This window comes from Saimiri boliviensis, chromosome 17, assembly GCF_048565385.1.
Source record: "Saimiri boliviensis isolate mSaiBol1 chromosome 17, mSaiBol1.pri, whole genome shotgun sequence".
Classification (NCBI taxonomy): domain Eukaryota; kingdom Metazoa; phylum Chordata; class Mammalia; order Primates; family Cebidae; genus Saimiri; species Saimiri boliviensis.
Genome location: NC_133465.1, coordinates 10,122,289 through 10,145,290, shown reverse-complemented (window position 1 = coordinate 10,145,290; position 23,002 = coordinate 10,122,289). Strand labels below are relative to the sequence as shown.

The following is a 23,002-nucleotide window of genomic DNA, read 5'->3' as shown; positions in this document are numbered from 1 at the left end:
CCCCTGTGTAAAAAGTCTGGGGACGCCTGATCTAGAGTTTAGCTTTCACATCCCAGGGTTTCCAGAATGACCTCCAGCTCTAAATACGGATTCATCCTGGTCAGTCTTAGTTCTCAATTATTGAATTAGAAAATACCATAATTTGGCTGGCTGTCGTGGCTCACACCTATAATCCCAGCATTTTGGGAGGTCAAGGCAGGTGGATCAAGGGGTCAGGAGTCCGAGACCAGCCTGGCCAAGACGGTGAAACCCCGTCTCTACTAAAAATAAAAAAATTAGCCAGGCATGGAGGCAGGTGCCTGTAATCCCAGCTACTAAGGAGGCTGAGGCAGGAGAATCATTTGAACCCGAGAGACGGAGGTTGCAGTGAGCAGAGATCATGCCATTGCACTCTAGCCTGAACAACAGGGCAAGACTCTATCTCAAAAAAGAAAAGAAAATACCGTAATTTCAGAGTTAGGCAAAACTTCAGGATTCTTTCCTACATAGACTAGTAAAGCAGACAGGCATTTGGAGAAATAATCTCTTTGTGGATGGCAAAGTATGCTTTTGGTTGGAATATTTCGTATCTGCCTTGTGGCAATTAAATTGCGGGAGAAAAAACAAAACAAAACAAAACAAAAACAAAACAAACAAAAAAAAAAACACCCAACCTAAATCTCCATGCCCCCTAGTGGAACTGAGTTTTCATTAGTTCAACTAAAGCTCCCTGGGAACTTTGCCCAAACTGAAATATAATTTAATGACAAAGAACCCTCTGTCCTGTCCTGCCTCTTCTCCATCATCAGGGATGTGAGGCAAAATTGAAGGTGTTTAGTGTTATTCAACCAAGCTCTGAGGAATCTATAGGCTAGTGGCTTGAAGCATCTTTTAGGCTTGTTGAGACCGTCATCCAAATATCCAGGTAGGCAGAAAACTGCTTTCAAAGCATCTAGGGAGTTTGAGTGAGTCAGGAACCATCTTGCAGAGTTGGCTCATAGCAGAGCCACTGACAGTAAGTCTGAAAGACAGCAGAAACCCCACGACAGCCTTCACACAGAGGCTCCCGTCAATGTCACCAATGACTCCACATCACTAAAGCTGACGTGCACTTCTCAGACCCTATCTCACTTGACCAATCAGCAGCACTGAACTCAGATAATAATTTATTAAAAGAAAAACTTGGCCGGGTACATTGACTTACACCTGTAATCCCAACACTTTGGGAGGCTGAGGCAGATAGATCATGCGGTCAGGAGATCGAGACCATCCTGGGCAATATGGTGAAACCTTGTCTACTAAAGTACAAAAAAATTGGCTGGGTGTGGTTGCATACGCCAATAATCCCAGTTACTCAGGAGGTGAAGGCAGGGAATCGCTTGAACCAAGGAGGCAGGGGTTGCGTTGAGCCAATATCGCGCCACTGTACTCCAGCTTGGTGACAGAGCAAGACTCCATCTCAAAAAAAAGAAAAAAAGAAAAGAAAAGAAAACTTTAGACAAGTTAAATTTAACAGAGTTTGTTCGAGCAAAAACAAACAAAAAACCATACATACAGGTAAAACTGTATATGTGCTTTTAAAAATGAGGAAATTGCTACCCTTAGGGCTGGAAAGAGACACGATGGGGCGCGTTGGCAATGTTCTGTTTCTTGATCTGCATGCTGGTCACGTAATATGTTCAGTCTGTGAAGATTCATCAAGCCATAAACTTAAGTGTGTGTTTCTAATATGTATATTAAATGTCAATAAAATGCTGGGACTTTTAAAATCTTCATGGTTATTTCTAATTTCCAAGAAAGAAATACAGTCTTCCTTATCCCCTACAGACACACATGCACGCACACGCGCGTGCACACACACACACACACACACACACACACAGAGCTCTTAGCCCCATTCCTGATGGGTCCAATGCTGTTTACACAAAACTTAGAACCTGATTGTGATTGGCCTTCTGGTTTTGGATGGCTCCAGCCCTTGAACTGGGTTTCTGCGTCTCCAGTTCTAATCCTACTGAGTTTCCTTATGTAATGAAGATATTTCCCATTGGGGATAAATTCTCAGTATCCTTAACCACGAAAGATAACAACAGTTACCTTCTGATGGCCCAGGGTCTGTGCTAGGTCAACGCGATGCAGATCGTTTGACCTCTCAATGGTCCTGCCCATTTTACAGACGAGGAAGCTACGGCTCAGAAGTGAGAAGCACTCCCCAAACTGTGCTCATTCTGCTATTTCCTGTCACACCTCCAAGTGGTTCTTTCTGCAAAAGGCTTCATTCCGTTGAACAGTTTTCTATGCTTTGCATCTCCAACTAGAAAGGAAATGCCAGATGGCCCTTCTGCCACATCCATCCAAACTACCTGGAAGCTACCTGATTGCGAGGGTTACTGGAAGTGAGGGCAAGGATGTTTGTGCTGAACGTCCCAGGTTCTGATCCCTCGTGCTCAGCCCCAAACCGCAGAGGAAACCTCTAATAGGCAAGCCAGGAGAGCTTTGGCAAGAGCCCTGAAATCAGACCCGGCCAGCATGTGTTCCTGAATATCAGAATAGACACTATATTTATTCTGAAAGCCTTTTAGTGCAACCGAAAGCTATAAATAACCATTAGGGCCCAAGCAAGTGGCCTTAACACGGGGATTTTCTTCCAAAAAATGCAGACCCATTTTAATTAAGTTTGCAATTAACCTTTAGGGAGGGCAGGTCCCCTGGATTCCATTTGCTTCTGGAGACACTGTGAGTAATTTCCTATTTGTTGAACATTTGGGGATTAGCATGCTTACTGGGTGTTCAGCTTGGAGGCTTGCACAGAGCTGAGCTCCTTGCAGCCTTGGCCTCCCGCAGCCCTGAGTGTCCCGATCAGCGTCTCTTTGCAAATCCAATCCCCTTTTACTCCGTTGTCCCCCAGAACAAGATGGGAGTCATGGCTGTGCTGATGCTGCCCCTGCTGCTCCTGGGAATCAGCGGCCTCCTCTTCATTTATCAAGAGGTGTCCAGGCTGTGGTCAAAGTCAGCTGTGCAGAACAAAGTGGTGGTGATCACCGATGCCATCTCAGGACTGGGCAAGGGTAAGCTGGCTTTGCTCCCACCTGTGCCCATTTCTGCCCCCAGGGACTGGCAGGGTGGCAGGATGGTGTGTGGGCAAATCTGCTAGGCAGGAGGGGATCGATCCTGTGCTCTCCCAGCTTCTATCATTAACCAGCAAGTTTCCCGTCTTTTGGAATCTGCAGATTCCTGATAAATGAGGGGGGTGGAATATCTAGGGTTGCAAACTCACAATCTAAGGGTTAAAATTGGTCTGCAGATGTGATTTGTTTTGCCTTCGGGGAGTTTCCGGAAATTTTGAAAATGCAAAGCCTTTAGCTGGAGCAGTGTACTGGTTGTGAGCCCAGACTCAGGAGGAGATGGGTTCAGTTCCTGGCTCCAGCACTGACTAGCTGGCTACTTCACCTCTCTGTCCTAAACTTCTCATCTGTAAAGCGAGAATTCCAGCAGTCTCTACCTCATGATGCTGTTGTGTGAGGAATAAATGAGTTCATAGATGGATAGCACTTAGAATAGCGCCTGGAGCTCAGTGGGTATCACTCAAGGGTTAGTAATGACAATAACGAACACACATAGGCAGAATGTGCCCACTCTAGTGGGCCACACATCTCACCCATCCCTATTGCCTCACACTAGACCTGATTCTTTCAATCACTGCACTCGCTGGCATGGAAGACATTTGCATTTGCAGCCCCTGAATTATATAGTCTCAGAGGGGCCCTTCTGCTGGTGACATATATGACATGAGGAGGTGTCCTTAACTTTGCAAGATTCTGATTCCATCCTTCCAGAAAATGGTGGTACAACTTTATATGTTATATAATTAATGCAACCTTTGTTGTTGTTTTTATTTTTTAAGCAGAGTCTCGCTCTGTTGCCCAGACTGGAGTGCCATGGTGATCTTGGCTCACCGCAACCTCTGCCTCCTGGGTTCAAGCGATTCTCCAGCCTCAGCCTCCTGAGTAGCTGGGACTGCAGGTGTGTCCTACCATGCCTGGCAAATTTTTTGTATTTTTAGTAGAGGCGGGGTTTCGCCGTGTTGGCCAGGATGGTCTTGATCTCCTGACTTCGTGATCCACCTGCCTTGGCCTCCTGAAGTGCTGGGGTTACAGGCATGAACCACTGTGCCCAGCTGTTTTTATCATTTTTAATCAATTATAGAAGCCACACAGCCAAACATTCATTAGTAACTCAACAAGTGTCCACTGAGTCCACTATGTTCTGAGCATCCCTCTCGGGGGCTGGCCACTTACTGTCATGGTGCTGCCATTGTGAAAACATTTGTAATGTTCCTGAGAATTCCCTTAGAGCCTGCTGCTCATCCTCTTCGGCATCCCAACAGGAGACCAGTCTGCATGCTTTGAGGATGGCTTTGATTTCAGTGAGTGATCCACCTGGGTCCATCTTGTAAGATAAAAAAAATAAAAAATATAAAAACAAAGCGTAAGGCGGACAGACTGGGCTCTCTACATGGTCACAGATGAGTCCCACAAACAATTTCCAGAGAGGATATCCAGCATCAAAAGGGAGCGAGGTGTCTGGGCACGGTGGCTCAATCCCAGCACTTTGGGAAGCCAAGGCAGGCAGATCACGAGGTCAAGAGATCGAGACCATCCCGGCCAACGTGGTGAAACCCCGTCTCTACTAAAAATACAAAAACTAGCTGGGTGTGGTGGCACGCAGCTGTAGTCTCAGCCACTTGGGATGCTGAGGCAGGAGAATTGCTTGAACCCAGGAGGTGGATGTTGCAGTGAGCCAACATCACGCCACTGCCCTTCAGCCTGGCTCCTGGCGACAGAACTGTCTCAAAAAAAAAAAAAAAAAAAAAAAATGGGAGCGAGGTACACAAACTCAAACTCCTTCTTCCAGGGCAAGCCGGGGCACACACATGCATCAATCAGACCAGACACTAGGCAACAGGGAGAGTGTTGCCCTGGAGAAGTGGAAAAGAGGTGCTCACCTAGAGCCTTTCAGAATGAAGGCTTTGCGGAAAACTTGCTCTCCCAATGGTGCACCTTTGTCTGGCATTGCACCAGGCTGCTCACATGCGACCCTTGACATGGCCTCTACCCTGAAGCCTTTCCTGACACCTTCATTGCTCCTTTCTGTTGAATGACCCTTGTGGGGCCAGCTTGTGACCTGGCCCCTTGTAAGGGCGTACCACATTAGTGTATTTCTCATGCCGTATCTGTGTGTTTTTCAGTGTATCCACTAGATACAGGCTTCCCAGTGCTGGAGTCTGCGTTTTGTTCACCCAGGCAGCCTCCGCACCTAGCCCCATGCTTGGCTGGCATACTCAGAAAATCAATAACCTCTAGAAGTGTCACGTGATCAGGGAAGGCCCTCCTTTGGATAAGTGTGTTCTCGCACATGTGTTTGATGGCTTTCCAGTTTGATTCCAACATGGCTGGAGAATATACTCTGCATGATTTCAATTCTTCTGAATTTGTGGAGGTATGTCTTAGGATCTATCTTGGTACGGGTTCTTCAAGTGCTGGAAAAGAATGTCCATTCTGCCACTGTCCCATGAATGTGTCTTCAATCCTGTTGGTTGGGGAGGTTGCTCAGTTCTGCCGCAGCCTTGCTAGTTTTGTGTCTTAGTAGTAGAAATACAGTTTCACTTATCGTTGAGAGATGTATATTTGTTTTCATCATCTCATTCATTTTTAAAACATCTCATTCAGTTGTAGTCACACATGACACCAATCAGGCACCCAGGAAATATATCGCATGAGGGAAACAGCTTTTACAGGAGGATCCCATGGCTGAGCCTGCCGTGTCTGCTGTCAGGGTTCTTTTTTTTAACTCTGTCACATTGACCCACCCTGGAAAGAAATGCAAAGAAGAAAAAAATAAAAGTCCCAGTACTTAGCAGTAACTTGAGATGCTGGGTGTGTGTGACTTTAAATAAATGCCTCGCTCCCCACGCTGCTGACAACAGTGATTCCAGGTTCCAGCTGCTCCGTGTCTCAAGTCCAGGGCGCTGAGTGACGACACAGGCTGCACACAGCCACTGCACACCCTGATGCCACGGAACCTGCATGAACCCCGTGGGTGGTGCTGGGAGCAGCAGGGAGTGCCGTGCCAAATTGTTTACTAGGGAAATCAAACAGACAAAGGTCAGACGTCTAGCCCTCGCTCCAAACCTCCAGAATTCAGCCCAGTCGGGAATCCTGTCACCTTGTACCCACCGTGTCTGCAGCAAGAGTGATGATCAAAATCCCAACCTCCGCACTTGAGCTGCATCAGTGAGTACAACGGAGCATCAGACCTGCCTGTGTGCTCTCACCTCAAAGACGCAGCTTCTCCCCTTTCAACATTTCTGAAATCAGACTGATTGTCTTTCAATCAATAGCATCTTACAATCCCCACAGGCCACCCTTTAAAAAGTCACTGTGGATCACGCCTGCAATCCCAGCACTTTGGGAGCCTGAGGCAGATGAATCAGTTGAACTCAGGAGCTTGAGACCAGCCTGGGCAACATAGTGAGATCCCCATATCTACAAAAAATGTAAAACTTAGTCAGGTATAGTGGCATGTGCCTGTTATCCCAGCTACTCAGGAGGCTGAGGTGAGAGGATTGCTTGAACCCTGGGGACAGAGGTTGCAGCTAGCCGAAATTACACCACTGCACTTCAGTCTGGGCGACAGAGTGAGACCCTGCCTCAAAAAAAAAAAAAAAAATTAAAAATAAAAGTCATTTATTATCTCTGAAATCAGGAGACAGCTCATCATCGATGGCATCTTAGATTGAAGAAATGCAGAGAGAAGGGCTTAATTTATGTTTGTTGAATGAAAAAGAAAAAGCCTGGTACCAAAGTGCTTGATGAGAGATACATGCTGAGGGGAGCTGATGAGAGAACCGAAATAAGGACACCTGGGTGTACCAAAGGCTGGTTTCATTGGGAGCAGGGCCTCTAGGCTTCGTTTCAGTCACACTGAGGCACTGAGCATGCGGGTGGGCTCCAGCCTCCCAGGCCCACCTGGGCAAGCCAAGATGTTAGCAGAGAAGGAAAATGGCGTGATGGGGAAAAATGCTCCCAGCTGTTCCAAGTCATGGCTAAGGCCAGAGGTTTGATCTGGCTCCTCTGGCCAGGTGCAGCAGCTCCCACCTGTAATCTCAGCACTTTCGGAGGTCGAGGCCAGTGGAGGACCTGAGGTCAAGAGTTTGAGACCATCCTGGCCAACATGGCAAAACCCGTCTCTACTTAAAATGCAAAAATTATCCGTGCATGGTGGCAGCTGCCTGTAATCCCAGCTACTTCATTTCTGTGAAGTGGGAGACGTGGATTTTTTTCTCCACTTGCTCACTCCCTCCTCAGCCCCTGGTTCCCAGGAAGTCTACTCCCCGCCAACCATGTCCTTTGGGGTCCCACTTCCCTCCTGAGAGATCCTCTTGGGCAGACTGGAGACGAGCTCTCAACCAACTCATGGCCTACCCTGCGATTGGTGGCTGTGACTGCCTTCGCTCGGCAGGCCACCCCGATGGAGAGGTCTCAGCTTTCCTTTTCTCTGGCCTCGGGGCACTGGCTGGGTCCAGGATCTTGCCTATAAGACATCAGGCTGGGCTCCTGGCTGCAGAGAACCGTGCCGTTCCGTTGATTCTTCCTGTGCCCTTCTCTCTAGGATGGAGGCAATGACAACAGCCCCTACCTGGGTCCGTGGGCGAAAACTCACCTAATGTTTTCCCCAGGGGAATCTTCCTTCAAAGTCCTTTCTATTCCTCCTCCTCTGATTCTTTTGTGCCCTATTTGTGGGTAAAGGGAATTGAACTTCATAAACAGGTTTTTAAAATTTCCTTTTAAAATCAGCATCTTGAATTGGCATCGAACTTTGGAATTTTATACCTGTTTGATCTCATTGCCTCAGTTAAACTTCCAATTTAATCTACTGTTACATATAGATATGTAGATTTACTATTCTATTATATACATGAACACACACACAGATACAACCCAGCCTTATGGCATTGTATTCAACATACTGTTTTGAATCTTTTTAAAAATTATTTTTCAACTTACTCTATTGCGAACTTCGTTCCAAGTTAATAGAGCAGTTTCTGCAACCTCAATTGTAAGGGCTTCAAAATTGTCTGTGTGTAGATGTACTATAATTTACTTCACCAATCCCTATTACACTGGACATTTACAATTATTTCCAACTCTTAACTCTTATAACTGGTACTGAGATAAACAATATAATAACTATGTCTATATGGACATTCTTAATTATCTCCTTAGAATAAGTGCCCATCCATGAGATCACTGAATCAAAGTCTTTGCTTACTTTAAGTATACTGTCAAGATTTTCCTTCCAAAAGACTGTAGCAATTTATACTGCCACCAGCAGTGAGTTCGTGACTACGACTATTCACAGCGGTCAACGTGGCCAAGACTATTTCCAGTTTTGTATTTTATTATCTGATAGATGAAAATTAGTCCCATGTTTTAGTTTGCATTTACTTATTACTGGTATTGACTAATCTTCTGTATCTTGATACAATTTTTATGAATTGCTTACTCATCTCCTTAACCAATTTCTTTATTAGCACTTTTATCTTTTTTCTAATTGATTTGTAAGAGATCTTCGTATATCAAATTAACCCTTTTCTGACATTTAGAGTATAAACACTTTTTCTCTAAATTTGTGTTGTCCTTTATTTACGGGTGGATTTTTTTTTTGTTTTGTTATAAGAAGGTTTTTTTAAAAGGGTAAAATCTAGGCCAGGTGTGGTGTCTCACACCTGTAATCCCAGCACTTTGGGAGGCCAAGGCAGGTGGATCACCTGAGGTCAGGAGTTCGAGATCAGCCTGACTAACATGGGGAAACCCCATCTCTACTAAAAAATACAAAAATTAGCTGGGTGTAGTGGTGGATGCCTGTAATCCCAGCTATTTGGGAGGCTGAGGCAGGAAAATTGCTTGAACATGGGAGGTGGAGGTTGCAATGAGCTGAGATCATGCCATTGCACTCCAGCCTGAGTGACAGACCAAGACTCCATCTCAAAAAATAAAAAAAGGTAAAATCATTTCTGTTATGATTTTTTTCCTTCAATGGATGCTCAGGAGCCTCTCCCCATTGTAAGGGAATATATTCATCCCTACCTTCTTCTAGTTCTGTTTTGGTTCTGTTTTTATATTTTACTATTTAGTATATACTGGTGTAATGCATCCAGCTTTTCTCTGTCCCAAATAGGTATTCAAATACCACTTTTTTTTTTAAGACAGTCTCACTCTGTTGCCCAGGCTGGAGTGCAGTGGCATGATCTCTGCTCGCTGCAGCCTCCATCTCCTGGGTTCAAGCAATTAACCCCACCCAAATAGCTGGGATTAAATTTTTCAATTTTTATCAGAGATGGTTTTTACCATGTTGGCCAGGCTGGTCTTGAACTCCTGACCTCAAGTGATCTGCTCACCGTGACCTCCCAAAGTGCTGAGATTACAGGCATGCGCCACCTCACTGAGCCCCCACTTCTTACATAATACATTCTTTTCCCATTGATTCAACATGCTAGCTTTATCATACACTAAATTCTCCTCAATACGTGGCTCTATTTATTATCAATATTTCTATATAGACTCAAACTGCTAACTCTTTAATTTCTGCAGTTTTACAATATATTTTAACAACGGTTTCTCAAAATGTTCTTTGTTTTCCTTCATATTGAATATTCTAATTCAAATGTGCAAAATATGCCATATAGAGTGTAGAATCTGTCATTTCCCAAGACCTGTTGAAATCCTGATTTACCTCATCAATTTAACTTGGAAACAAATTAGCATCCTTATTGAATTTTGTCATCCAGACTCATCCTGGACAGTCTCTTTCTCAATAAAACACCTAAATTGAGAGGAATCTTCCCTTCTCCGCAGCCTTAACAATTCAAGGTGACATTGTTAACCCAGCTACGTCTGGACTCAGGTTTCCCTCTGTCAGCAGACTGAGCCCTCCCGGAGCCCTCCTCCCAGCTCTCTCAGGGATACCCAGTATACCTGTTTTCAGGCCTCATGGACACCTCTCATCTCTACGACTCTCTGCTTGGCTCTTATCTCTACAAATCTACCTTGGCCTTTTCTGCCTTCAGTCCTGCTCCCACCTGGTTTAGACTTCACAGTCCAGCATCTCAATTGCACCTTCTCTCCAATACCACAATTCCCCTGCCCTCCTGAGTGCCTGGGATTACAGGCATGGGCCACCATGCCCAGCTAATTTTCTATTTTTAGTAGAGACGAGGTTTCTCCATGTTGGTCAGGCTGGTCTCGAACTCCTAACCTCAGGTGATCCTCCCACCTCGGCCTCCCAAAGTGCTGGGATTACAGGTGTGAGCCACCATGCCTGGCCAATAATCAGAACTTTCTAACAAAGAAAGAGTTGTCTCACTACACCATGAGCTCCCTTTCACGGAAGCAACTAAGTGGAGACTGGAAATGACAAAAATTCCAGCCCCAGGAGGGAGTTGAATGAAATGACTCATAAAGGATCTCACGGTGCTAAGACTTCTGAGTTTTTTGAATCCATGAGTTCCCAAAAGATGGGGTTTACGTCCATGGCTCCACACACAATGTGCTCTGCCCTGTTTCCTTCTTCCCTGCAGAGTGTGCTCGGGTGTTCCATACGGGTGGGGCAAGGCTGGTGCTGTGTGGAAAGAACTGGGAGAGACTAGAGAACCTGTATGATGCCTTGATCAGCGTGGCTGACCCCAGCAAGGTAAGGTCTTCCAGCCGTCGGCGTGGGTAACCCCGGGCACTCCCAGCCTCTGTTGATCGTTCTGGACCAGCTTGTGGACCAAGTGGAAGAAACGTGGTGATTGCTTTGGGGAATGTGAGGCAATGAACCCGGTGACCTTGACATAGGCAAGTTTACCATTCATAAGGGGTTGACTTGTTTTGACCACCCACTATGACAAAATCGTGTTCTTTAGCCACGGTCCCTTGCCCTGACTCTACATAAGTCAAACTCAACAAGGATACAGAACGCAGAGGATATTACAGGTACCAGCTGTGATTACAAACACAGCCATTTTTTTTTAATACCTCAATTGGTATCTCCTTCAAAGAAACCAGGTAAATGAGACCCCTACCCAAGAAGTCTCCCAGGAAGTGAATACTTATTTCAATGAGGCTGCAGTTTCTAAAGGCTTCCCAGAGCATTGGTCAGGGAACTGTCTTTGGGGCTCCCTTCAGAATATTTGTTTCTAATCTTTACCTTTGAGGTTGCATTTGGTGTTTAGAAACAGCTAAGTCAGGTGCAGTGGCTCATGCCTGTAATCCCAGCACTTTGGGAGGCTGAGGTAGGCGGATCACCTGAGGTCGGGAGTTCGAGACCAGTCGACCAACATGGAGAAACCTTGTCTCTAATAAAAATACAAAAATTAGCTGGGTGTGGTGGTGCATGCCTGTAATCCCAGCTACTTAGGAGGCTGAGGCAGGAGAATTGCTTGCACCCAGGAGGGGGAGGCTGCAGTGAGCTGAGATTGCACTGTTGCACTCCAACCTGGGTAACAAGAGCAAAACTCTGACTCAAATTAAAAAAAAGAAAGAAAGAAACAGCTCAAAGTAATTCAGAGGTAAGTTTCGTATTTGAGGAGATGAATCAAACAGGACAGCACAGAATCCCCCAAAGTGTTTCTAGGAATGTGATTAGGCACTGGGTAAAAGGGTTTTCAGTCAGTTGCATGAGAAACACTGAGTTCAGCTAAGCTGGTCCAGATTCTTCACTATGGGACTTTTCAGTCTTTGATATGCCAGCATGCACTGTGTATCTCCAAGAAGAACTTGGAGAACAGCCTGTCTTTCCCAGACAAATTTGACCACAGAACCCTCTCTTCAAGGGCATATATCAAGACTAGTCTTTGTCGAACATTGGGATTGCATTTCCTACTCAGTGTCGTCAATTTTCCCATCTGTCCAGCCTTCTACACGTTCCTAGATCAATAGAGTCTTCATGTAGCAAGTGTCTGGCTGAGCACAGTGCCGGGCACATAGGTGCTCCAAATATATTGTGTTGAGTGTATGATTTTAGTTTCTTTCTTTCTTTTTTTTTTTTTTTTTTTTCTGAGATGAAGTCTCTCTCTATTGTTCGGGCTGGAGTGCAATGGTGCAATCTCAACTCACTGCAACCTCCAACTCCCGAGTTCAAGTGATTCTCCTGCCTCAGCCTCCTCAGTAGCTGAGATTATAGGCACATGCCACCATGCCCAGCTAATTTTTGTATTTTTAGTAGAGATGGGGTTTCACTCTGTTGGTCAGGCTGGTTTCGAACTCCTGATCTCAGGTGACCCGCCCACCTCAGCCTCCCAAAGTGCTGAGATTACAGGCATAAACCACCTCACCTGGCTCAGCCCAATTTTAGTTTTTAAAAATGTGGCTATAAAGTGTTGTGATGGGGTTTTTTTTTTTTTTCTTCAACTTGCAAGCCAGATTGAAAAGTGGTTTCCACAAAGGAGCTCAGAAATGTTAAAAGTAATGACGTCACCACTAGAGTCAGTGCACAGCCCGCAAAGGGGACCACTGTGAAGGGCGATATTCCTTTATCGGTTCTGGAACCTTGGCCAAAAGCTTAGACTTATTGCTGCATATTCATGTCTAGATTCGTTGTTGTTTTTGCCCTGGTCCCCAAGAATGAATTCTCTGGCAATATCCTTCATCCCGGAATGATTTTTCCTTCTTGTCTTTATTTTATTTATTTATTTATTTATTTGCAGCCATTTCATGATCTTTGAATTTCAAAATAGGTGGCTTTTAGATCCCAAGGTCTGCAAGAGGGACGATATCTCACGCATACCCTGACTCTCTCATTGGTTCGGCAGACGTTCACCCCAAAGCTGGTCCTGTTGGACCTCTCGGACATCAGCTGTGTCCCAGATGTGGCAAAAGAAGTCCTGGATTGCTATGGCTGTGTGGACATCCTTATCAACAATGCCAGCGTGAAGGTGAAGGGGCCTGCCCATAAGATTTCTCTGGAACTAGACAAAAAGATCATGGATGCCAATTACTTTGGACCCATCACCTTGACAAAAGGTCTCGTGAGTTTGACTTTCCCGTGGGGATCTGGGCCACCAGCTTCTACAGAGGCTCTGTTAAATAGCCAGACAGTCATCCAATTCTGTATGGAATCCCCCAGACCTCTTAGAAAATTCCCTACCTATTGGGTGAAAGCTTTCAGCATTCCCATTGGAAATGTGTATGAAGGAAAAGGGACTCAGGAAGCATGTGATTGGTATATTTCAACCACCCTCTCTGTGAATCCCTCTCCCCACCCAAGCCTGGTCTTTTTAGTTCTTTCTCCTCATGTCCACGGTTTCCCTCCAATTCAATGTCTCTGAACCATTGTCTCATCCTTGTGTACATTCTGCTGTATCAACCTTGCAGTTGATCTGCTCCTAACCATGACAGTTGATCAAAGGTAAAGATTCTGGCCAGGCATGGTGGCTCATGCTTGTAATCCCAGCACTTTGGGAGGCCAAGCCAGGTGGATCACCTGAGGCCAGAAGTTTGAGACCAGCCTGGCCAACATGGTGAAATCCCATCTCTACTGTAAATACAAAATTAGCTGGACGTGGTGGTGGGTGCCTGTAACCCTAGCTATTCGGGAGGCTGAGGCAGGATAATTGCTTGAACCCAGAAGACGGAGCTTGCAGTGAGCCACAGTTGTGCCACTGCACTACAGCCTGGGCAACAGAGCAAGACACCATCTCAGAAAAAAAAAAAAAAAAGATTCTGTCCTCAGAAATGAAGAAGAAAAAGGGCTTATCACCAAACTGCAAGAGACCCAGTATTCTGTCAACCCCTTCACAGAAACAGGGAAGGCAGGAGGATATCTCCCTTTAATGAGTAAGATGGGGATTCCTATGTGAACCTGTTAGAGGGGCCCAGGAGACAGTCAGGTGCAGATGTCTCACCACCAGGTTCAAACGTAGTTCTGAAGCCTGGAAAGTGGGGCTGGAAATGACCATAGGATGAAAAGTTGAAGCCCCTGCCCTCCAACCAAATAAAAGTTTATCAAACAGAAGCTCAGGGGGAATGGAACGTGGAGAACACCTCCAGTGAGGGAGTCGGGTGTCCTGGCAAGGGCTAAGATCTAGCACATCTTGGAACTACCTTCTCTACAACCAGCTCCCATGCTGGGTACCTCTAACGACAGGATTTCAAGTACTAAGACAGATGGAGAGAAAGAAACATTTGGGGCAGAAAGATAACTTCCCAGAGCTCCTAGAACAGTGCCCCAGAGATAACAGTTTCCTCCATCCCAGTCCCTGTGGACACACCAAACAGGCCAGCACAGGTGTGTCATCCATCAACCTTGAACAGAGACTGTGTGGTGGCATCCAAGCAAGGAACGAAGAAAATGGAGTGGAGAAGCACCAGAACGGGCTTCTCCTCCTGGTTAGTCCTCTAACCCACAAAGGACCTTGGGTCTAGACCCTAGCTCTGGAGCTCAGCTTGCCCATCTTTAACATGAAGGGGCTGTTTCACAGACCATTCTGCAAGTTGACTCTGACCGTCATCTTTTCCTCTTTTGCCACATCCCTACCTCACCTGTGCTATTATTATCTTAATACCTTTCTCTGAATTTTCTCCTTTTTAAATCACGTTCATTTTAGGAGGAAATCTTTATAAAACCGACATAGATTTAAAACCTCTTTCACTCTCAATAAACAAAGAGCAACCTGAAAATTAAACAAATTAACTTCTTCCGAGATAGCCTGAGAACATCAGAATCTTTCCTCTCTTTGTTAAAAGATTAGCACATGACAGTCTGGCGATTCCTCAAGGATATAGAACTGGAAATACCATTTGATGCAGCAATCTCATTACTGGGTATATAGCCAAAGAGGTAGAAATCATTCCAGTATCAAGACACATGCACACATAGGTTTATTGAGGCACTGTTCACAATAGCAAAGACTTGGAACCAACTCAAATGCCCATCAATGATAGACTGGATAAAGAAAACGTGGCACATATACACCACGGAATACTATGTAGCCATAAGAAAGGATAAGTTCATGTCCTTTGCAGGGACACGGATGAGGCTGGAAACCATCATTCTTAGCAAACTGACACAAGAACAGAAAACCAAACACCCCATGTTCTCACTTATAAGTGGGAGTTGAACAATGAGAACACATGGACACAGGGAGGGGAACATCACAAACCAGGGCCTGTCAGGAGGTGGAGGGCCAGGGGAGGGATAGCATTAGGAGAAATACGTCATGTAAATGATGGGGTGTTGGGTGCAGCAAACCACCATGGCACCTGCATACCTATGTAACAAACCTGCACGTTCTGCACATGTGTCTCAGAACTTAAAGTATAATAATTTTTTTTAAAGATTAGCACATGCGAGAGGCATTGAAGACATACTAGAGCCAATGTGAGACTTCCTTCTTCCTTCTTGAGGCCACAGTAGGAGAACTGAAAAGGGAGTGCCTTTCTTACTATTGAGATCAGTGCCTGTTCTGTTGCATACTGTATTCACTAGCTGAGTGCAATATACCCATGTAACAAATCTGTACATGTTCCTCCCGCATCTAAAACAAAAGTTGAGAGGAAAAGAAAATAAAGCAGAAACAAATATGCATTTAAAAAAATGAGCGTCACTAAATGCACATTGGTGGGAAAGCACCAATTTAAAATCACCCAGCAATTCACTGGCCCACGCTTTGGGAACACTGGATAAATGATGGCCGGGTCCATTCCGTCCCTGCCGTGCTGCAATCTATTGACTGTGGAGGTAGCAGAGCCCTGTGATGAAGGGGGCCGGGGTGCGGGGGTCTCCCTGCTGCTGCCTAAGGTGGTCTGAGAGTCGCATTGTCCTGTGTTTTCCAGCCCTGCTTCCCAACATGATCTCCCGGAGAACAGGCCAAATTGTCCTAGTGAATAACATCCAGGGGAAGTTTGGGATCCCATTCCGTACAGCATGTAAGTTGCTAAGATAAAAATATGCCATCTTCTGTTGTATGTCTGCTGGTATAAGGCAGGAGCTGTTATGTCTAAGACTAGGCAGATGGTCACAGGGGAAAGGGTCCAAGGATGACACCATCTGCTGGGTTTTCTTTCATCCCTATGGTTCCTATTTCTTGAGCGCCTACAGCCTACAAGTCGCTATGGGAGATGCTGAGACATTAAAGATAAGCTCCCTCTCTCTGCAAAGCTCACCATCTCCCATAGGGGCAGAACATGCACTAGGTGAACATGACAAGGCCAGGTGAAGGTCATACTCGTGACAGAGAGGCACAGTCACAGCTCCAATGCCCCTTCCTCCATAAAGATGCCCTCGAAGGAAAGATTTCCATTGGGAAGGAGAAGGATGGGTACACATCACAAAACGGGAGGGCAATGGAGCCCTGCTGAGGAAGAAACCAGGAAAAACAGAAAGGGGCAGAAGTTAGGGAGGGGGCAGCTCCAAAAATGAGCATCCTCTCAAAAGTTCAAGGGGGAGAAGGACTTCTAGGTGTATGTTCACGGAATCTAGCTGGAAAAATTCCGGAGCCGTTTCCACATCCCATGAGCTGGTTCTGGGAGGCAGGGAACATGCCATATACAGTTCTTCACGGCCCACACTACCATGTGCAAATTAGGGACTCAGTAAATGTTTGGTGGGTACAAGGGGGAAGGGAAGAAGGGAGAGGGGAAAACTGAGTAGAGTCCCGTAAGAATTTGCTCAGGCTGCCATAACAAAATGCCAAGGCTAGGGGCTTACACAGTGAAATTCGTTTTTCTATTCTGGAGGCTGGCAGTCCATGATCAAGGTGTCAGCAGGGTGGGTTTCCTCTGGGACCCCTCCTCCTGGCTTGCAGACAACTGCCTTCCTGCTGCGTCTCCCTGTATGTCCAAATTTCCTCTTCTTATAACAGCACCAGCCAGATGGGAGTAGGGTCCAGCCAAATGTCCACATGTTATGTTAATTATCTCTTTAAAGACCCTGTCTCTAAATACAGTCACATTCTGGGCACCGGGGGCGGGTCTCAGCATATACATTTTGGAAGGGCTGATAACAGAATTCAGCCCGTTAACACCCCCTCTAAGTAGTGTTTTACCTTCCTTTTTCCATTTGCCTTAGTTGTAGCCTATGGTGCTGTGAGCCTGTGATGGAGAAAAACCTGGTTACTCCTCCATGTGGTGGCCTCAATGGGAATGTCTCAAGCAAGCAGGTGCCACCATGCTGCAGGGTCACTGAGGGACCCAGGGTCACACTAGGTCATTCCATCAGCTCCATCTTCTGTGTGGTCACAGCTGGGTCAAGAAGAAGAAAGAGAGCGTGGAGGAGCCAGGCCCAATGTCCAAAGCCCCAGGCTGGCACCCACCACCTCTGCTCACATCCTTTTGGGAGTACTCAGTCACACCTAAGTGCAAAGAACACTGGCGAGTGCAGTCCACCTGGGGGCCCCTGAAGAAAAGAATGAATGGGCCACATGCAGCAGTCTTTGCCCTCTTCCCCAGCCTACTTAGGAATCTCCCCACTTCTCCTTATATTTTTAAACTCTGTCTGTTATTTTCAGCAGCTGGGTGACTTTTATACAACATGTATAGTAGTATACACCATGGAATACTATGCAGCCATAAAAAAGGATGACTGCATAGTATTCCACGGTGTATACTTTTTCCAGATAGATCCCATGAATATGCACCTAGAAGTCCTTCTCCCCTTTGCTTCATGCCTTCATTCATTCAACAAAGTGTTTGAATGCCTAAAGCCAGGTGATGGGGACACAGAGGTGACATAACATAGCAAGGTTATGCTGGGATTACAGGCTTGAGCCACTACTTCTGGCCTGCATTTCTTTTGTGGCCAAATAGTATTTCATTGAGTGCAGCTATTTCGTGTTTATCTATCAGTCAGTTGATGGGCATTTGTGTTGTTTCTGCTTTGGGCTGTTGTGAATAATGCTGCCGTGAACGTTCATGTACAAGTTTCTTTGTGGACATGCGCTTTCATCTCTCTTGGGTATCTACCTAGGAGAGGAATTGCTGGGTCACGTGGTAACTCTATGTTTAACAGTTCTAGGAACAGCCAGGCTGTTTTCCAGTGCTTGCATCATTTTACGTCCTCGCCAGCAACGCACATAGATTCCATTTTCTCCACTCCTTGCCAATACCTTATCTCCATCTTCTTGATTCAAGCCCTCTTAGTGTGTCATGCTGGCCAGGATGGTCTTGATCTCCTGACCTCATGATCTGCCCGCCTTGGCCTCCCAAAATGCTGGGATTACAGGTGCAAGCCACCGTGCCTGGCCCCGATCTCTATTTTTAAAAAGAAAAGAGACCAGGTGCAATGGCTCACGCCTGTAATCCCAACACTTTGGGCAACAGAGTGAGATTCTGTCTCAAGAAAAAAGAAAAAAACGACGTTAAACCCCTACACAGCGCAGGGTTCAAATGCAGGTGCCACTGTCTTGGGTTCCTCACCCATGAATGAGGTGAATCAAGCAAGAAGACCATCCTGGCCAACATGGTGAAACCCTGTCTCTACTAAAAATACACAAATTCGCTGGGTGTGGTGGCACATGCCTGTAGTCCCAGCTACTCAGGAGGATGAGGCAGGAGGATCGCTTGAACCCAGGAGGCAGAAACTGCAGTGAGCAGAGATCATGCTGCTGCACTCCAGCCTGGTGACAGAGCAAGACTCTGTCTAAAAAAAAAAAAAAAAAAAAAAAAAGGTGGAGGGGAGGGAGAGGAGAGAGAGAGAGAGAGAGAGAGAGAGAGAGAGAGAGAGCTCTGTGGCAACTGATAGAAGTAAATACCTCATATTACATCGTTTTCTATATGTTGAAATATTTCATAATTGAAAAGAGAAAATAAAATAGAGAAAGTTAGAAGCAGATGGATCCTGACATTCTTCTTAGTTACCATCCTCCCAAATTCTCTTATTTTCAATTTACTCTTTTTTTGGTGGGGGCGGGACGGAGTCTTGCTCTTGTCACCTAAGCTAGAGTGCAGTGGCTCAATCTCAGCCCACTGCAACCTCTACCTCCCAGGTTCATGAGATCCTTGTGCCTCAGCCTCCCAAGTAGCTGAGATTACAGACGTGTCCCAGCACCCCCAGCTAATTTTTGTATTTTTACTAGAGATGGGTTTTCACCATATCGGCCAGGCTGGTCTCGAACTCCCAGCCTCAGGGGATCTGCCTGCCTCAGCCTCCCAAAGTGCTGGGATAACAGGCATGAGCCACCACGCCCCACCTAATGTGATGTTTTCTAAGGGCAGGAGGAAGCAGGCGTCGAAGGAGAGGGGCGGCCAGCTCCTCAGGCTGGAGGAATCAGGAGAGGGTTCTGGCTGAAGGCAGGAACCACAGTACATCCACCTTTGGTCCCTTCCGCCTCTGACTGACACCCCTAAAATGTGAAGTTGGGGTGCATCACACCCCAGATGTGGCTCTAACTTCCCACAGCCCTAAGCAATGTCCACTCCATCCTTTATGGAATTCCTGGAATGATCCTTTTTTTGCCCAATCCATGGCATTTACTATTTGAACTGGATTTGGCAAGTGGATTATGTGGACGGGCTCTCCGAGGAAAAGGGGAACGGGAAATGGGAGGGAATATCTGTGCTTCAGGCTCATGCAGCCATCGACTGGCCCTGGACATTGGACAAGTTTCTTAGGCATCGGCCTTCCCAGGAAGGAAGGGGAATTCATGCTGTGCCAGCATTCTGTGTTTTCTCATTTGATCATCACGGTAATTTGGCAAGGGAAATATCACCCCCATTTTAAAGATAAGAAAACTGAGCCGCAGGGAGGCAAAGTGATTTGCCCAAGATCACATCACACCCCCAGCAAGTGGCTAAGCTGGATTCAATTTCAACTCTTTTTCCACCACTCCTGAGGGCTCTCTGCCCTCATTCATAAAGAGAGGGGCAGATTCTTGGGGACCCTCCCAGCTCTGCACTTGTAGGAAGTGTGCCTGTCGGTCTTCCTGACTCCAATGTGCCCACCAGGGAGCAGGGCCGGGAGTGTCCCAAGCCCACCTCTGGATGGTTTCTCCTGCAGATGCTGCCTCCAAGCACGCAGCCCTGGGCTTCTTTGACTGCCTCCGAGCTGAAGTGGAAGAATATGATGTTGTCATCAGCACTGTGAGCCCGACTTTCATCCGGTCATACCATGTTTATCCAGAGCAAGGAAACTGGGAAGCCTCCATTTGGAAATGTGAGACTTCAGAGGGAAGTTGGGGTTCCCTGGGGGGCCTCTGGAACAGTCCGGTGTCACTGGGGGTGGATGACCTTCAGATGGGTAATCCTGAAGCATGAGTCTGGCGTGGGGGTGGAGGAGGCTCAGCAACCCCCAACAGCAGGGCAGGGGCCCCAAACCTTTAGGCCTGAGGCAGCTGGTAGAGAGAATCCTAGTAGCCTACCGCCCCGTGGATGCACTGGGCTCAGCCGCTCAGCTTACTCTGCCACCTAGGCAAGCGACTGCCTGTCTCTGGGCCTGTTTCCCAGATGTAATGGCCAGGATTTGGGCTGGAAGAACTTTCCTGCCCCCTTTCCCCTGCATAGAGTGGAGGCCAAGAGTCTAAAGCCAGGCCACCCACACTGGAAGCCGGCCTCTGCCACACATGAGAGGGTTGGACATGAGTAAGTCCCTTAATCACTTCCTGCCTTCCTAAGAGGCGGGTATTGCTATTTCTGTTGCCATTTTAGAAAATGAGGGATAGGCCAGGTGTGGTGGCTCATACTGGTAATCCCAGCACTTTGGGAGGCCAAGACGGGCAGATCACCTGAGGTTGGAAGTTTGAAACCAGCCTGACCAACATGGAGAAACCCTGTCTCTACTAAAAATACAAATTTAACTGGGCATGGTGGTGGGTGCCTGTAATCGCAGTTACTTGGGAGGCCGAGGCAGGAGAATGGCTTGAACCCAGGAGGTGGAGGTTGCAGTGGGCCCAGATAGTGCCATTGCTCTCCAGCCTGGGTGACAAGAGTGAAACTCTGTGAAAGAAAGAAAAAAGAAAGAAAGAAAGAAAGAAAAAAGAAAGAAAGAAAGAGAGAGAAAGAAGAAAACAGCAACGCCTATCTCTTAGGGATCTCTAAAGGACTAAAGGTTCTAGAGTAGCAACTAGCCACTCTATCAGTTAGTGCACCTTGTCAAGGTCACTATTCTGGGATACTCCAAGCCTAGAGGTGCTACCCTTGCCCAAGGCTCTAGGTCCACCTTGAGGAACTAAGATGATCCAAGATCAGCGGTGGAGGGGTGCAGACCAGGGGTTCCAGGATGCTCCTGACAAGCACAGCTTCACAACAGTTACAAACAGCAGCCCCTTAATCCGCCCGGCACCTTCTCAGATCCTAACCTCTTTTGCATCCCTTTCCCCACACCTAACCACCCTGCGAAATCACCGGGGCGGTTAACTAGGTCCACCCTACAGATGCAGAGGGAAACCGAGAGAGCAGAGAGTCTCCCGCTGGGCGCCGCAGTCCGTGGGTGGCGGAGGGGGCCTGGAACCTGCGACTCCAGGGACAGCCCACGCTTCCCCAGCTTTGGTGCACCTGCAGGGCTCTGACCAGCCGGTTCCCCACCAAGGCCGTCAGCCCCGCCCCGCACTGGGGCCGTTCAGTCTTTTTCAGGAAGCTGACCCACGGCGTGCACCCCGTGGAGGTGGCGGAGGAGGTGATGCGCACCGTGCGGAGGAAGAAGCAGGAGGTGTTCATGGCCAACCCCATTCCCAAGGCCGCTGTGTACGTCCGCACCTTCTTCCCCGAGTTCTTTTTCGCCGTGGTGGCCTGTGGGGTGAAGGAGAAGCTCAATGTCCCGGAGGAGGGGTAACTGCAGGAGGCCAAATGGGCCACGCCTTGGAAATAAAGGTTTCTGGCAGGTGCTGGCCCTTCCATCGTGTGCTCGACACTGGGGGCCCACGCCCCCACACCTCTCCCCTGTCCAAGATCTCCCCGAGACAGTGAGGACGGCCCAGAAGCTTCGGGGCCTGGGGGTCTCCCACTCCACATTCCCAGGACACATTTCCAGAAGCTTCCCTGCTCTGTACGGTGACAGCAGGAAACAGGAGCTGCAATGGCTCCAACCCCACATCCACACACCCACACTGTACCTATGTGCTCAGGAGCTCACTCTGAAAACCGCCTCCACTGTATCCAAGGGCGACCTGCCCGTCACCTCTACCCACCAGTGCAGGACTCGACGACCCTTCAGGACAGTGCTGCAAGGATGGAAAGATTCTATCACCTGCATTGTCCAACACGGCAGCGCCGGCTACACGTGGCTGCTGGGCACTTGAAAAGTGGCCCCGTGTGTCTGAGACACTGAATTTTTAATGCTATTTAATAATAATGAATTTAAACTTTAATAGCCATAGATGGCTAACAGCTCCAGAGTTGGGGGTGTGTGAGAATCAACCCCTCTTCCAGGCTGATTCCATTGACCTCAGACCTCTCCCAACCCCACCCCAGCTCTCCCCTGCACCACCAACCCCACCATCCCCACCCACACAGCCAAGCTGGATTTTTAGCTTCCACATTGCTTTTAACAAATGCTGAGAACTTCTGCCCAGGTGTCCACCCGATTCCAGCCTTTCCTTCCATTCTCAAAGCAAAAAGCACTTAAAACGCTATTCTCTCCTTTCGCTTGGACACTTGGTGTAGTCTCCTTTTTCTTATACAAAACAGTAAATGAGGCAGGGTGAGATGACTCACGCCTGTAATCCCAGCACTTTGGGAGGCTGAGGTGGGTGGATCACCAGAGGTCAGGAGTTCGAGACCAGCCTGACCAACATGGCGAAACCCTGTCTCTACTAAAAATACAAAAATTAGCTGGATGTGGGGATGCATGCCTGTCATCCCAGTTACTCGGGAGTCTGAGGCAGGAGTATTTCTTGAACCTGGGAGATGGAGGTTGCAGTTAGCCGAGATCATGCCACCACCACTGCACTGCAGCCTGGGCAACCAAGCAAGACTCCATCTCAAAAACAAAAACAAAAACAAAAACAAAAAAACACAACAAACAAATAAAACCAGTATATGAATCTTGGGCC

At 47.2% G+C, this 23,002-nt stretch overlaps 1 protein-coding gene across 1 annotated transcript; it reads left to right on the top strand.

The window, feature by feature from the left end:
• The first annotated feature begins 2,566 nt into the window (after window positions 1-2,566).
• Window positions 2,567-21,835, top strand: DHRS7C (dehydrogenase/reductase 7C). The gene is made up of 7 exons (XM_003929236.3): window positions 2,567-2,715; window positions 2,888-3,047; window positions 10,619-10,731; window positions 12,833-13,043; window positions 15,855-15,947; window positions 20,014-20,169; window positions 21,575-21,835. The coding sequence occupies exons 2-7, from the start codon at window positions 2,894-2,896 to the stop codon at window positions 21,781-21,783; spliced, it is 936 nt and encodes a 311-aa protein (XP_003929285.1). The 5' UTR covers window positions 2,567-2,715; window positions 2,888-2,893; the 3' UTR covers window positions 21,784-21,835.
• The last annotated feature ends 1,167 nt before the right edge of the window (window positions 21,836-23,002 follow it).